At 35.2% G+C, this 15,800-nt stretch overlaps 1 protein-coding gene across 1 annotated transcript in view; it reads left to right on the top strand.

Annotated features, from left to right (window-relative positions):
• The window catches only part of RYR2 (ryanodine receptor 2), a 758,695-nt gene that overhangs the window by 503,004 nt on the left and 239,891 nt on the right, over positions 1-15,800 (top strand). Inside the window, 7 exon segments of the mRNA XM_044000528.1 lie at positions 384-657; positions 5,972-6,086; positions 7,800-7,884; positions 7,887-7,904; positions 7,907-7,930; positions 9,716-9,819; positions 13,420-13,555. Coding sequence (XP_043856463.1) covers positions 384-657; positions 5,972-6,086; positions 7,800-7,884; positions 7,887-7,904; positions 7,907-7,930; positions 9,716-9,819; positions 13,420-13,555 — 756 coding nt within the window.

Here is a 15,800-nt window from a genome sequence, read left to right as displayed (position 1 = left end):
CTATAATATTTGCAGTAAAAGGAGAAAAAACTGTATTTGAAAGTTTTTTAAAAATGCAAAACATTGTAAGATTTATCATATGTCAGTAAATGTAAACATTTTATTTTGATTTAATTCACATATAACTAATGTGAATACTTTGTTCAAATAATTTAATAGGATTATTTTTACTCTAGATTATTATTACTGTGTCTAAATATGTATTCCTCATAGTTTCTATAGTATGGAACTGATATTTTTATTCATATTTCTAAAATAAGGCATTTTGAAGATATTTTCTATATAAAATACTCTTAGTCATTTCATACTAAAATAAAGACCAGACAGTATATAGGAATATAGGAAAGAAATAACCTTTCTTTTTTTCTGTTCTATCTTCCCAGCCACCCTTCAGCAGCTGATCTCTGAGACAATGGTGCGGTGGGCTCAGGAGTCTGTCATTGAAGACCCTGAGTTGGTGAGGGCCATGTTTGTCTTACTACATCGCCAATATGATGGCATTGGCGGTTTGGTTCGGGCATTACCAAAGACTTATACCATAAATGGAGTCTCAGTGGAAGATACCATCAACTTGCTGGCATCACTTGGACAAATTCGTTCTCTGCTAAGTGTCAGGATGGGCAAAGAAGAAGAGAAGCTCATGATCCGTGGATTAGGGTAAATTGACTGACTTCTGTATGACACTTTTACCCCTATAAATTCCTTCTTTCTTATTATATTCCAATAGCAAATAGTATCCATTAATTTCAACTCTTCAAAGTGGCCATATGAGCATTTTTTTTTTACGATTTCTAAAATGCTATGCTTTATTAATTTTTAAATCTTTAAGTCCTGACATAGAAGTTATTTAGTAGATAAATGTGAATTGTTTCATAACTGCTGTCCAGAAGAGAGGAGCCAAGATAGTGGGGGGGGGCATAAATTCATGCTGTATGTACAAGGACTGATTAGAAGAAACAAGAATATCTATTCTGTAGAAGAAGGTTTAGGAGGTTCATTTAAACTTAGCAAGTTAGAGATGTTTTCAAGAAGCTGATGAACTGTAACCTGAAAGAGAGATTAGACTTGTACTTGGCCTCAGAGAGTAAAATTAGGAGCAAGGATTACAAAGAGGCTAATTTAGGTTCATTTAAGCAACTAATAACTTGATTCAGCACCTCTATGTACTGTCCTAGGCTTTGTGATGATTAAAAATATGACAGACATAGTTTCTGGGTAATTTAGTCATTTTATTAATATGCCAGAAAGTTATAAAAAGGATCTCTATTGACCATCTCTCTCAGACCAAAGACCTCTAATGATGGTGGGACCTCAGTTCATATACCCTTCCAAGTGTAGGAGGTCCATCACATAGCAATCAAATCTAATTGGTTAACATGATTGGACATGGGTTATATTAAAATGAAGTCTGGGGATACGTGACTCAGGTCATTCAACTCTTGACATCAGAGAAGGAATGTGGATCCCTCACCCCAAATAGTTTCCATCTAGATGTGGTTGTACAGACATGTTTCATATAATAACAAATTCAGTTATTAACCACATTCAAATGGAAAGAATACAGACTACTGCTCTTAGAATCCCTTTAAACAATTGGAACAACTTTAAAGGGACTCCACTAATTTAGTTTGCATATATCTCTTTGCATGTTTTAATTTCAGATTAAATTACAAACAGGTAAAATCAGATTTCCCATTAGGGTTACATAAGACAGTTAAAGTATATTGTTAGGGGCAGCTAGGTGGCGCAGTGGATAAAGCACCAGCCCTGGATTCAGGAGTACCTGAGTTCAAATCCGGCCTCAGACACTTGACACTTACTAGCTGTGTGACCCTGGGTAAGTCACTTAACCCCCAATGCCCTACACACACACACACACACACACACACAAATGTATATTGTTCATTAACATAACTGACTTTACTGAAACCCTTTTCCTTAAAACAAAAGCAAAAAGAGATCTTTGACTTTAACCTCACAACTTAACAGATTCACATCTTTGCTTCACAAGTTTGTTTACTTTTGTCTAATTATACTTTTAACATTTCGAAAGAATGAGATGCCTCAGTAATTGTATTTTACACATTTGACAAATTCAAGCACTAATTTAACCATGGCTTAGGTCAACAAATTCAAATCAAAACACCAAAATCGGTAATTCAGATGCTTTAGTATTAATACAATAACTAATAGATTCAGTATTACAATGGTAAGCTTTCACTTTGTCTACCCTAATAATAGGTGGACAGATTTTCTAGTATGGGAATGTCCAACCTTTCCCAGTGTACTTCCCTGGCTTATTCCCAGGGACAGATATGTGAGATATTTACTAGCTTTAGATCTCAGATATTACTTCCATTGCCTACTGGTTGCTGCTGATTCTCTTAAAGCACCCCTTTAAGGTGTAACAGTTGGAATGATGCCACCTGCTGGAGACTTACTGTAGAAAAGCTCCGCCATGAAGTGAAGGTCTTTGAGGGCAAGACCATGCGTCTTTTCTTTGGTGTCAGGAAGTGACGTTTGCTTGTGGGAGGGTGGAAGAAGTGGGGAGCCTGGCACTCTGACTGGCACTTTTTCCTGAGGACTCCGGTGGAGAGGGGAGCTAGAAATGCGCTCTCCCTTGAATAGATAGATGAATGTAGGCCTTTCTCTCTCTCTTTACCAAATTCTTATTCTCCTTAATAAATGCTTAAAAGTCTAACTCTTGCTAAAGCTTATAATTTATTGGCCACCACTCATTAGATATTTTAGACAGACTAGCTAGAATTTTAGCTTTAACAAAGGTTGGTTCAAGGACACCACAAACCTAAGAATAAAACTCAAAAAATAATATATTACTTTATATATTATAATGTTATATTATGTCATCTAATATTATATGTTATTATTATATAAAATATATTATATTTTAAAAAGTAAACCTTGTAGTAAAGATGAAAGAGTAGGAGGGTCCTGTATAGCCCAGCTATCCTTCCAACTACTCCAACAAGTATAATAAAAGTACCAGACCAAGTGGTCATCAGAAAATCCAAGGAAAAGCCATAGTAAGTACTTTTTATGACCTGTTGGCATAGGGAGACAGAGGGGCCTATGGGAAAGTTATCCAGCCAGGAAAGCCCTTCAAAGAGACTTATAGTACTGGGGCCTTTAGTTGAATAGTAGGGCAAAGAGTCTTTCATTTTATTTGTGTTGTGATTTTTTTTAATGAGACAACTGGGTTATGTGACTTGCCCAGGGTCACACAGCTAGTAATTGTTAAGTGTCTGAAGCCAGATTTGAACTCAGGTCTCCTCTGACTCCAGGGTCGGTGCTCTATCCACTGCACCACCTAACTGCCCCATAGCCTTTCATTTTGGATGGTACAATCTGGGGCTAGCATCAGGATACTGCATTCCAACTTGGGTAGAAAGAAACAAATTTACATGATAATTTTGTTTTTATTTTGAAAGAAATAACAAGTTGTGCTTAGAAGATTTACAGTTTCATGTACAATCATCTTTTTTATTATGCCTATGTTATAGAAATGCTATGGATTTTCTGATGACCACTTGGTCTGGTACTTTCATTAATCTTGTTGGAGTAGTTGGAAGGATAGCTGGGCTATACAGTACCCTCTTATTCTATCCATCTTTACTACAAAGTTTACTTTTAAAAATATAATCTATTGTATATAAAAATAACATAATGTTAGATGATATAACATTATAATATAAAAGTAATATATTCCACCTTGTTTCTACCTCCTGGCTTCCCTGGCTTCCTTCAAATCCCAACTAAATCCCACCTTGATAGTATGCGTTTTCCAATACCACCTTCCACCTCTAGTGCCTTCTCTCTGTTGAATATTTTCCAATTTATCTTATATATAGATTGTACATACTTGCTTACATGCTCTTCCCTATTGGAGTGATTTTTTGCGGGGTGGGGCAATGGGGTTAAGTAACTTGCCAATGGTTACTATAGATAGTAAGTGTCAAGTGTCTGAGGCAGATTTGAAACTCATGTCCTCCTGAATCCAGGGCCGGTGCTTTATTCACTGCGCCACCTAGCTGCCCCCTAGAGTGATCTTAAGAGCAGAAACTGCCTTTACTTTTGTTTGTATCCTAACACTCAGCACATATATTAGGGGCATTAATAAATGTTTATTGACTGCCTGATGCAACAAACACCATGTACCAGAGATGGGATTTGAACTCTGGTCTTCCTGACTCCAAGGCCATTATTGTCTCCATCCCTTATCCCACACTGCCTCTGTCTATATTTGAAAACGTGTAAATCATTTGAACAATTTGAGAGTCACACATATATTATCTCTATTTCCAGAAGACTTTATGTTAAAATAAGAAAATAAAATGATCCGGAATTGGAAAGGTTCTGTTTACTTTCAATCTGTTTGTTAACTTCTTAGTATAGACCTCAGCACTTTGTAATTTTTACATATACATGATAGACATGACTTACCTAAGTTTTGAATTATCTTGGTATTGCAAATAATAAGGCATTTCACTTGGGAAAAAAAGGAACTTTTAAAAGAATATCAAATTATAAGATAGTACTTAGACCATCAAGAATAATTTTAAGCCCCTTTGGTTTCTTTAGATTCTATTTTAATGTACACAAAATCCCTGGTTTCCTTCAAAATTCAGCATATGTGTCCCCTTCTACATGATGATTTTCTTGCTTCCCTCAGATATCAGTGCCCTTCCTCCTAATATAGCCCTCCATATTAATTTTATATATTTTTATATGTATGCATATTATCTATCTATATCCATATATGTGCACATATTTACATACATGCATATGTAAATACATACATACATATATACACACAGAGTATATAATTATATAAGTACATGTTCTCTCCTCCTTTAGAATGTAAGGTCCTTGAGGGCAGGATCTTTTTCATTTTTGTATTTCTTCCCCCCCCCCTTTTTTTTTTTGGCAGGGCAGTGAGGGTTAAATGACTTGCCCAGGGTCACACAGCTAGTAAATGTCAAGTGTCTGAGGTTAGATTTGAACTCAGGTTCTCCTAAATCCAGATCCAGTGCTTTATCCACTACACCCCGTAGCTGCCACCTATTTTTGTATTTCTGACAATGTCTTGCTAGTTGGGAGCCCTTAATAACAGTTTGTCAATTATTAGTTTTATGTATATCAAATTTTCTTCTGAAAAAAGTTTTCTTTTAAAGGTACTTTTTAGAAGAATTAAACATAAGCATAATATTTATGATGTGCAACTCTGGTATAAGTAAAAAAAGTACTAGATTTGGAGGCTGATATTGACTGTGATACTTCCTAGCAATGTAATTCTCAAGAAGCCATTTTGCCTTCCACACCCTTAGTTCTTCATCATTTAAAGGGGGATAATGATATTACCTGACTTATGTTTCTATGAGGAAAGGGTTTTGTTTTGTTTTTTAAACATAAAAGTGCTCTTGAAATATGAGTTACTATCTAGTCTCTCAGGATGGCAGCTGCTTTAGGGAATGGACCTATCCTTCTCTAAATATTTAATCTCCTTGACTCATTGCTACCTTTACACACTGAATAAATGTTGAAGTAGAGGGAATTGATTCTATTAAGACTTTTAAAATTATATTTTAAATAGTTTGGAAACTATCATATGAACATGTTTTACAAAAAAGGTTCTAAATTTAAAGAATTCAAGGTAACTGAAAATTTTTTCATAAATTTCATTATAAATAGTCCTTTATAGACTTATCGGATGAATAAAAGTTTTGTGTCATTTCTATGAATTCAGTAAAATTTTTAACATCTGTCAAGAAAGGATCAATATGTAAAACTAAAATACTAAGAATTAATTATTTTGTATTTATATCTGAATAGTAGTTTTCTCTCAGCTCTCAAGCTACTTATAACTCATAAAATAGAATAGCAGGTATCTTTTTTCCTGAAAATTTAATTCTCTTTCATTCCTCTTCCTTACCACCTCCCCTAATTCCTTTAGAGATATCATGAACAACAAAGTATTTTACCAACACCCCAATCTGATGCGGGCACTGGGAATGCATGAAACAGTAATGGAAGTAATGGTCAATGTCCTTGGAGGTGGCGAGTCCAAGGTAAAGAGATGCTCTGGGTATGCCACCACTTTTCACTCAGAAATCCTTATTAGGTCCCTGTTGACTGCTGAGTAAATTTCTGTCTTCATTATCTGCCTTTCTAAGCATTCTGCAGTTTGATGCCTCTGTTCTATGTCACTCTTATCTCATGGTACATATTTCCATGCACTTTATTCTCCAACCAAACTGGAATATTCTCTGTCCCCAGAACATATCTTGCACTATTCTCATCTTTGTGCCTTTCCTTATATGCATAGAATATCCTCTCTCTCCCTTTACAACACAATTCAAATACCACACTTCCATCATAAAGCCTCTCCTAATCCCTCTCCCCCAGAAGACAAACACACACACACACACACACACACACACACATACACACTCATATATATATACACAGCCCTCATCTAGAACTTCACATAACATTCAGTTTGTGCCTAAGTAAAGTATCATTTTTAAGGTGTATTATATTTATCTGTCTTATTCTCCTAATAGTCTGTAACTTCCCTGAGCAGAAGTACTATGTCCTATTTCAGATTTGAATAAAAGTTCTGCTCTGCACAGAGTAGATGCTTGATAAATGTCAAATTTATTGAATGGGTGAAAGAATAAATAGATTTCGGATGACCTTTGGAATGTCAGTTTGGTAAACAGTTTCTTAATTAAAATTTTACTACTTGGAAAGCAATTTTAAATAGGTCTTTCCACATTAATTTCTGGAAGCTTAGTTTTCTGTTTGTGAGCTCTAAATTTAATTCTAATGTCCTATACTGGAACTCCAATACTGTTTCCATTGTGAATTATCAGATGATTGTATCTTATAATATGAACATTTCCTTTTCTTACAATGACAATAATTTTACTTTTCCAGTGTCTGTCTTATAAAGAGGTGTTTAAAATATTCATGAATTAACACTACATCTTAAATGTTTTAAGTTGCTTTTTTATAAGGACAAACCCCATTCAATTAATTTCATTTGAACAAATGTATTAAATCCCTACTATGTATAATGCATTATGCTAGAAGCTGAGATTATGTTTTTAAATGACCGTGCCCTTAAGGAATTTTGCTGTCTTGATAGGGAAATTATAGATGTACACAAACAACTAGGATACATGTTATTAAGTGATTATTATCAAAATCCAATAATATTAAGTTTCCCAACCCCTACTTGACAGCTTTATTGATTCAAGTTCATAAAACAGAATTCTTGTGGACCTAAGGAATTTGGATAATCTTATAGTATTTGTTGTAATGACTTTTCACTTGGACCTCTAGCAGTACTGTACAACACTGAATAAATTATGCATAAGTATTTCCTTTCACTCATTTCTTGAGAATATGAAAGTTAGAATAGTATTAAAAAATTAAAAGATACTTTTTGTCATATAAAATTTTAATCACAGTTTTATTAGTATGAAGTTGTATTTTTCTGTCACAAAGTGTTTTTTTCTGTTTAAAAATATTATTGAAACATGTGAATTCATCTGTTCCTTGCATACCTAAGCCACCAGTTGAGAAGCTTATATTTTAAGAAATTAAAAATGTACATGTGCTATTTCTGTAACCTTGAAAATCCCATAATATGTTTGTATCATGACAACAGTTATTCACAGGTAGAATGAATGAAGCTGTGATATTCACTATATTTAGCTTTGCAGAAACAACAATAATTATTTTTAGTCACAACTAAATCAGTGCTTTTTATGTAGGAAATCACCTTTCCTAAGATGGTGGCCAACTGTTGTCGTTTTCTGTGTTATTTCTGCCGTATAAGTCGGCAGAATCAGAAAGCAATGTTGATCATCTTAGTTATTTACTGAAAACAGCAGTGTTGGTCTTGGTAAGTAAAGAGATATTTTGTTGTTGTTTTTTTTTTAAATGTTTAGAATACTATAATACTGAAGGATAATGAGCAAAAAATGCTATACATATTGTAATCCAAATTTATCTTCAGCAGTTTAGATTTATTGTTGGAAAAAACACATAAATTATGTTTAACCTTTCCCTTACCTGCTTAAAATGTTAAATATATTTTAAAACAATGAGTCATAATTATACTATGACAAAAATTACATGTAAAATTTGTAACAATCATATATGTATATGTTACCTATGTTTATATAACTAGTTACTGAAATGGCTTGTGATCTCATAGATTCAGAAATTCTCTTCAGTAGTGCAGATAACAAACCTCTGTGCTTAGACTCTAACTTGATTGGCATTAATGTTCTCTTATTTGCCTTTTTTTTTGGGCGTTATTGTAAAGCCACATTTTCAGCACTGTTCTATGTACATTTGGTCAAATTTGGCTGCTTTTCCTTGTCTTTGTGTTAATGCCATTTTTTACTCCACTAAACACATCTGGGACTATGGTATTAGGGTCCAAATGGTGTGGTTCCATAAAGAAAAAATTTGTTACAATGAATTTGAAAATCTTTTCTACCTCTTTTTTTATTGTTCTCTTTCCATTTTCAACCATTGAAAATCCTTGATAAGGTTTAGTTGGATTGGATGTGTTGCTGGACTTTCTTAAACTTGTTTTATCTTCAACTTCTCCTCTCTGTTTATGAGATGCTACTGCCTCATAATTACTAATCATCTGTCTTAGTAAGATTTGACAGACTAGTTTATATTTTTACCTGATGTTGCTTTTGGAAACCACTTCCCTTTCTTTATCCATGTTTGCTGAGTAAGATGTTTTCGGGACTCTTTTGCTTTTCTCTTTGTGGTCCTCTTTCATGCTCAGCAACTGATGATGGGACATAAGCAGCAATTATTTTTATAATGGTATTTTTGCATATAGTTACTATCATTAGAACTATATTAAGTGCTGACCAACTACCCTATGAAAGAATGTTTTTTTTTTTTGTCTTTTGGGCACAGAGTAAAGCCTGCCCTTCCAAGTCCTTTCTTTGCCTCTCTGAGCTGTGCCTGTGAGCCATCCTTTTAAACTTCAACTTTCTGTTTTCTTCTGGTTTTGTAAACAGCAAAAATAACAAGATTGATGTTATTCACTTCCTCTAGCAATATATTCAGTATTGGTCATGGACAAGGATCTCACATTTAAAGTGTCAAAGGTCAAATTAAAGTTTATTGATAATTTAAAACTGTGTGATTTTAACACATAAGGGACATGATTTAACTGAGGGCCATTTGCATACAGGAATAAAGGTCATTTCATACTTTTCTTCACTTCATGGGTTGTGCTTTTAAAATCACTATCAGTTGACCTACCTATTGGTGATATATATATGTCTTCATAGTTAACTAGTTTGGTTCTCAGAAATCAGAGCATGCCTATTGCCAGGGCCATAATTAAAGCCTTTTCAACATATTAGAACCTTCCAGAGTTTAAGCTGCACTGGCATAGGTCCTGAGAACCCAGGCCGCAACATGTGATAAAAAGGAGTCAGTTCTCAAGTATATTTTCATAATTTATATCATAGTGACCAACACTCAAACATTTATAAAGCATTTTACCTACATATTAAATAATGTAGCATCAGATAACATTATTTTAAAATTATTTTAAGAAAAAATGTCCAAATTTGCATTTTGAATCAAATTATTTAATTTCAAACAGCAGTCAGAATTTCATTCTTTTCCATCTTATACATGTTTCCAGCTTCCCCAGCAATGAGGGGCTCAACACCACTTGATGTGGCAGCAGCATCAGTAATGGATAACAATGAATTGGCTTTAGCTTTACGTGAACCTGACCTGGAAAAGGTAAGTAATAATCCTACCTTTTGTATTTTATATAACTTCTATCTTTTCAAAACTACCTTCTAGGTAGTTAGAAATTTTTCCTACTAAGTCCAACAACTGTATATGTGAGAAAGACACATTATGCTTTGTTTAATTGTGCTTTTCTTGTTAGAAGCAATATGATATGGTGGATAAAGAGCCATCCTTAAATTTAGGACTTGGGTTTAAGTTCTGCCTGTGACACATAGTGACTGCATGACCTTGACTAAGTCACCTAAGAAACCTCCATGTGCCCCCAGGCAACACTGTAAAACTGAAAATGGCCTAATAGTTGCAGAGCTATATTGGTAGGGATTTTTTCCTTACTTTTAGTTCCCTTTACCAATGAAGTCTCAGGTCTAGACTACGAAGGACCCTTCTCATTTTAAATTAAGATCTATGATTTTTTTCTACCACTCCAATAGAATGTAAACTCCTTAAGGACAAGAGTTTTACTATTTCTGTATTTGTATCTCCAGCACCTAGCAGAATGCCTATCACATAGTAGGCATCATTAATCTTCACAGATTAATGGACTGGAATTGAATTTTAATTCCTTTGAAATTTGTTCCCTCAAACTGATTCCCTTGTCTTCTCTTGGACAGAAGTAATCAAATACAATCTGTGCCCCTAAGGCCTTCAGTTTCTTACCCAGGATTTCATCATTGCTTTTAATTTCTAGGTTCTTTCTTGTGGTTTCATTTGTCCTGACATTCACCAGAAGCGTGTGGTGAATGTCAGGCTTGACAGATCTTGGGATTTTCCCTAACACTTGCTCTAAGATAAAAGACTGTTCTGTTGGTAACATTGGTTCAGTAAAGAACTCCATCACTATTCCCCAGAGAGGGTCACCAACTATCACCTTTAACGAATGAACACTACCAAGATCACTTATGGATTCCTGTCATCATTTTTCAGTACAAAAGATACTCTTTTTCTTTAGAATATTTATTTGGATTTATTTGAGAAAAGAGATAAGACATCAAATACAGAATCCCAGAATTATTGAATTTTAGAATTGGAAGGAATGTCAGCATCCATATACTCCCACTAATACCCCCCCAAGGCATGACCACTATAACTTATCTTTCTAGTAGTCATCCACCCTCTGTTTGAAGACCTCCAATGAGAGAAAGCCCCTGACCCATTGAGATAGCCCATCCCATCTTGGGAGAACTTCTGATTGCTTTAATTTTTTTTTCTGTCATCAAACTTGAATTTGTCTCTTCATAACTTCCATTACTCATGATTCTGCCCTCTGGAAACAAGTGGAACAGGACTAATTCCTTTTTAACATGATAGACTTTCATATCTTCAAAGGTTCAAACTCAGCTTCCCCCAAGTCTTCTTTTATACAGGTTAAACATTCCCAGTACCTTCAGTCTATTTTCATACGACATCAATTCCAGGCTCTTCACCATACTCGTTTTTCCCTTCTGGACATCCTCCATCCTGTCAATGTTCTCCTTAAACCATGGCACCTAGAACTGAACAGAGCATTCCAGATATGGCCAAAGTAGGGCAGAATATAAAAGGACAATGACCTACTGATTATACCTCTCTTAAAGAAGCCCTAGATACCATTAGTTCTTTTTGGCTATCACATCATACCACATATGTGTATTTAATTTACAGGCCCCTAAGACCTTTAGCCTAATTCATAGCTTTTGGTTGTTAGAAGTCTTTTTCTCCCATTTATGGGCTACTCAAGAAGTTGTCTTTGGACATTCTATAGGTTTTTTTTGCTAGGACTTAGTGGATTTGTGAATCTGTGACCTTTGCTCCTTTGCAAACATTGCCATCGGCTGATCCAAGGATGCTCCTGATTCACTGATAGGAATATGGAAAGTCCAATATCCTCCAGACTTTTCAAAGCTCTCAAGGTCTTCCAGTAGCCACAGGGGAAGAGGGAGAGGAATAGTGATGGGGAAAGAAGGCATAAGTCCAAACCGAAACTATTTGGATGACTTGATTAAGTAAATAAATTCAACCTACCGTTTTAAATATTTATGTGTATCCTTTGATTGTTTTCTGCTAAATTTTCAGCCGAAAAATGTATAAAATTGCAATTGACTTTCTTTCTTAGCTTTCTCTCCAGGCAGGAGCTCTTGACTCAATAACCAAGCACTATTTAGACCAAGAAATGTTTTTTCCCTTGAGACCCATCTGCCATCCTGTGAGAAATAAATTGTGAGAAACCCTATTTAAAAATTTTGGGGACTCAGTGTTGGAGAAGTATCAAAGGCCTTTATTTATACATTCACACACAAAAGGGCCAGTTCCCTAATGGAAATGGCAGTGATTGTGGGACTAGGTACCCTTTTATCTCTTAATGGGCTGGCTCCACCCTTCTTCCTCAGTTACAATCTTCTCCCCAAGACACTGGTGCCAGACGCTAGCTAATTGGAATGCAGTATAGTCAAAGGGGCAGCCCTCTAAACTTCTCCCTTCTCAGTCAAAGGGGCAGCCCTCTAAACTCTACCCTTCTTCCTCAGTTACAATCTTCCTGCCTAGATACTGGGGCCAGCGGATAAAACACTGGCCTTGGATTCAGGAGGACCTGAGTTCAAGTCTGACCTCAGACACTTGACCATTCCTAGCTGTGTGACCCTGGGCAAGTCAGTTAACCCCCATTGCCCCACAACAAAAAAACAAAAAAAAGATACTGGCACCAGACTCTAGCCAATTGGAATACAATATAGCCAAAGGGACAGCCCTCTAAACTCCTCCCCCACGTGACCAGCCCTAGGTCTCTCTCATCATGTGATCCTGATTGCTGGGGAGGGGGAGGAAAAGAGCCATTAGAAAGCCCCCTTCTCCCAGCTGAAATTCACCTCCCAGATATTCCCCAGACAACTTCAATCAGCTTTTGAGGGGGGCCCATATTTTTCTCACACATACCCAGTAGCATATTGAACCATAACCATGCTCCCTTATTCTTCTTACTTTCATACTTAAAATATTTTTTCTGTTTTTGATAGGAAGTTATTACCCTTTTTTATCTCTACTGTAAGCTCTTTACCTAAGTCTAGGTTTATATTACATATTATTTATAATATCCAATTACTATTTTCCATGATTAAGATAGTGGCTACATTTAAGGAGATAATAACTATTTTTTAAACAACAAAATATTCTTTGTTGAGATAGAACACTCTAAAAAATTTAATATGAAAAGAGGCTAATCTTGTTACCTTATTTCATACAAAATCATAGATTCTATAAGCTCTTTTGAGGCACTTAACCTTGGTTAATTAACCATATTTTATTGGTTTTGGCCAAAGACCAAATAGACAATGAGCCTCTTCATGATAGGTCTCAAGGTAAAAAACATGAATTTAAAGAGAAAATTGATCTACTGATACACAAAGTCATGTCCTTAGTCTTTTACCATGTTACTGTGTTTGGATACCTTAGATTTTTGTCATATTATTGAGATTTTTATATCTTTCTTTTTTCTTTGTCCTATAATTTGGTTGATAACAAGAATCATGCTTAGTCATACTCTAACCAAAATCTTCTCTTGACTATTTTCATCAACAGAAACTCTGCTGACACTTTATGTATATTACATTTTTTCAGGTAGTTCGATACCTGGCTGGTTGTGGATTGCAGAGCTGCCAGATGTTGGTTACCAAGGGTTACCCAGACATTGGGTGGAATCCAGTTGAAGGGGAGAGATACTTGGACTTTCTAAGATTTGCTGTCTTCTGTAATGGTATGCATCTAAATTTGGGGTGATGGTTTGGAGGAGACTACTGAACTTACATATAAATTGTTATTGAAAGTATGGATATCTTAGAAGTTTCATAAGTTGAAAATAGTTTAGTATAATAAACATGTAATATATATTAGGCAGCTGAATGGTGCAGTGGATAAGTGCCAAACCCGGTCAGGAAGGCTCATATTTTTGAGTTGAAATCCAGCCTCAGATACTTTACTAGCTGTGTCACTCTGGACAAGTCACTTAACCCTGTTTGCCTCAGTTTCCTTATCTGTAAAATGAGCTGGAGAAGGAAATGGCAAAGCACTCCAGTATCTTTGCCAAGAAAACCTCAAATGGAATCACAAAGAGTTTGATATGAATGAACAATAATAATTTATCTTTTATAATATTTATATTGTGCTCATAGCATAATTACTAAAGTTCAAATTTATTTCTAAAATATAATGAATTAGGGGCAGCTAGATGGTGCAGTGGATAGAGCACCAGCCCTTGGAGTCAGGAGTACCTGAGTTCAAATCCAGCCTCAGACACTTAACACTTACTAGCTTTGTGACCCTGAGCAAGTCACTTAACCCCAATTGCCTCACTAAAAAAAAACAAAAAACAATAAAATATAATGAATTATACTTTTAATTGTGTCAAATGAGTCACCTAAGTTCTGATAAAACCCTCAGAAATGAATCCTTTTAATTATTTTATGATTTTGAAATTTGACTCTCACCAAAGGTGTATGAGGTCAGATTTGAACTCAGGTAGTCCTGAATCCAGAGCCGGTGCTCTATCCACTGTGCCATCTAGCTGCCCCACCATCAAAGGTTTTTGATATAGAATGCATTGTGCTTCCTGAATACTTTTTTCTACTTTTCAAATTGATTTTGCAAAAAAAAAAAAAAAAGATGCTATTATTATCAGGTGAAGAATGGCATTGCATGTGTTTTCATATACATATTTTTAGAAAAATCAATGTAGTTCATTTGTTTTTTATTTTAATTTTTCAATTTATATTTATTTTCAGTTCTGTTTTCAATTTGGCATTTTCCATTAAAAATATTCTGGGTAAAGATAAATAAATATTATCTCTGTAACTTCCATTACTCATGATTCTTCCCTCTTTGAACAAAAGGAACAAGACTTATTCCTTTCCAACAACATAGCCTTTGATATCCTTAAAGACTATCATCTTCCCACTGACCCTTCTCTTAGCCAGCTTAAACATGCCCAGTTCCTTCAATCTATTTTCATATGACATAGATTGAAGGCTCTTCACCATACTAGTTTACCCCCTTCTTGACATTCTCCATCTTATCAATATTCTCCTTAAACCATAACACCTAAAACTGAACAGAGTACTCCAGATATGGCCAGACTGGGTCTCTGTTTCTGTCTGTCTGTCTGTCTGTCTGTCTGTCTGTCTGTCTGTCTGTCTGTCTGTCTCTGTGTCTCTCTCTGTCTCTCAAGTAACATTCTCCCTTCCAATTACATGTAAAAACACTTTTGGGTTTTTTGTTTGTTTAAGTTTTGAGTTCCATATTCTATCCCTTCTTCCTTTCTTCCCCCTGCTCCCTCTAAGCAGTCTGATACTAGTTATATATGTTCACTCATCTAAAACATTTCCATATCAGTCATTTTGTGCAAGAAGACTACTCAAACAAAAAAGGAAGTAAGGGAGAGAGGGAAGAAGGGAGGGAGACAGGGGGGAGAGAGAGAGAGAGAGAAAGTAAAATTAGTATGCTTCAGTCTGTAGTCAGACTACATCAGTTCTTTCTCTGAAGGCTGATAATATTTTTCATTATGATTCCTTTGGGATTATCTTGGATTATTATATTGCTGAGAATAGTGAAGTCATTCACAGCTCTTCATCCTACAATATTGCCATTACCATGTACAATATTCTCCTGGTCCTGCTCACTTCACTTTATATCAGTTCATGTAAGTCCAGAATTTTCTGAAATCATCCTGCTTGTCATTTCTTATAGCACAATAATATGCTATTGCAATCTATCACAACTTGTTTAGCCATTCCCCATTTGATGAACATTTCCTAGATTTCCAATTCTTAGCCATCACGAAAGAACTGCTATAAATATTTTTGTACAATTGGGTTCTTTTCCCTTTTTGAAAAAAATCTCTTTGGGATAAAGACCTAATTGTGGTTTTGTTGGATCAAAGAATATGCACAGTTTTATAACCCTTTGGGCATAGTTCCAAATTGCTCTCCTGAATGGTTGGATTAGTT

This window comes from Dromiciops gliroides, chromosome 4 (genome assembly GCF_019393635.1).
Source record: "Dromiciops gliroides isolate mDroGli1 chromosome 4, mDroGli1.pri, whole genome shotgun sequence".
Taxonomy (NCBI): Eukaryota; Metazoa; Chordata; class Mammalia; order Microbiotheria; family Microbiotheriidae; genus Dromiciops; species Dromiciops gliroides.
Note: the sequence above shows the minus strand (reverse complement) of the source record. Positions and strands in the feature narration are given on the sequence as shown.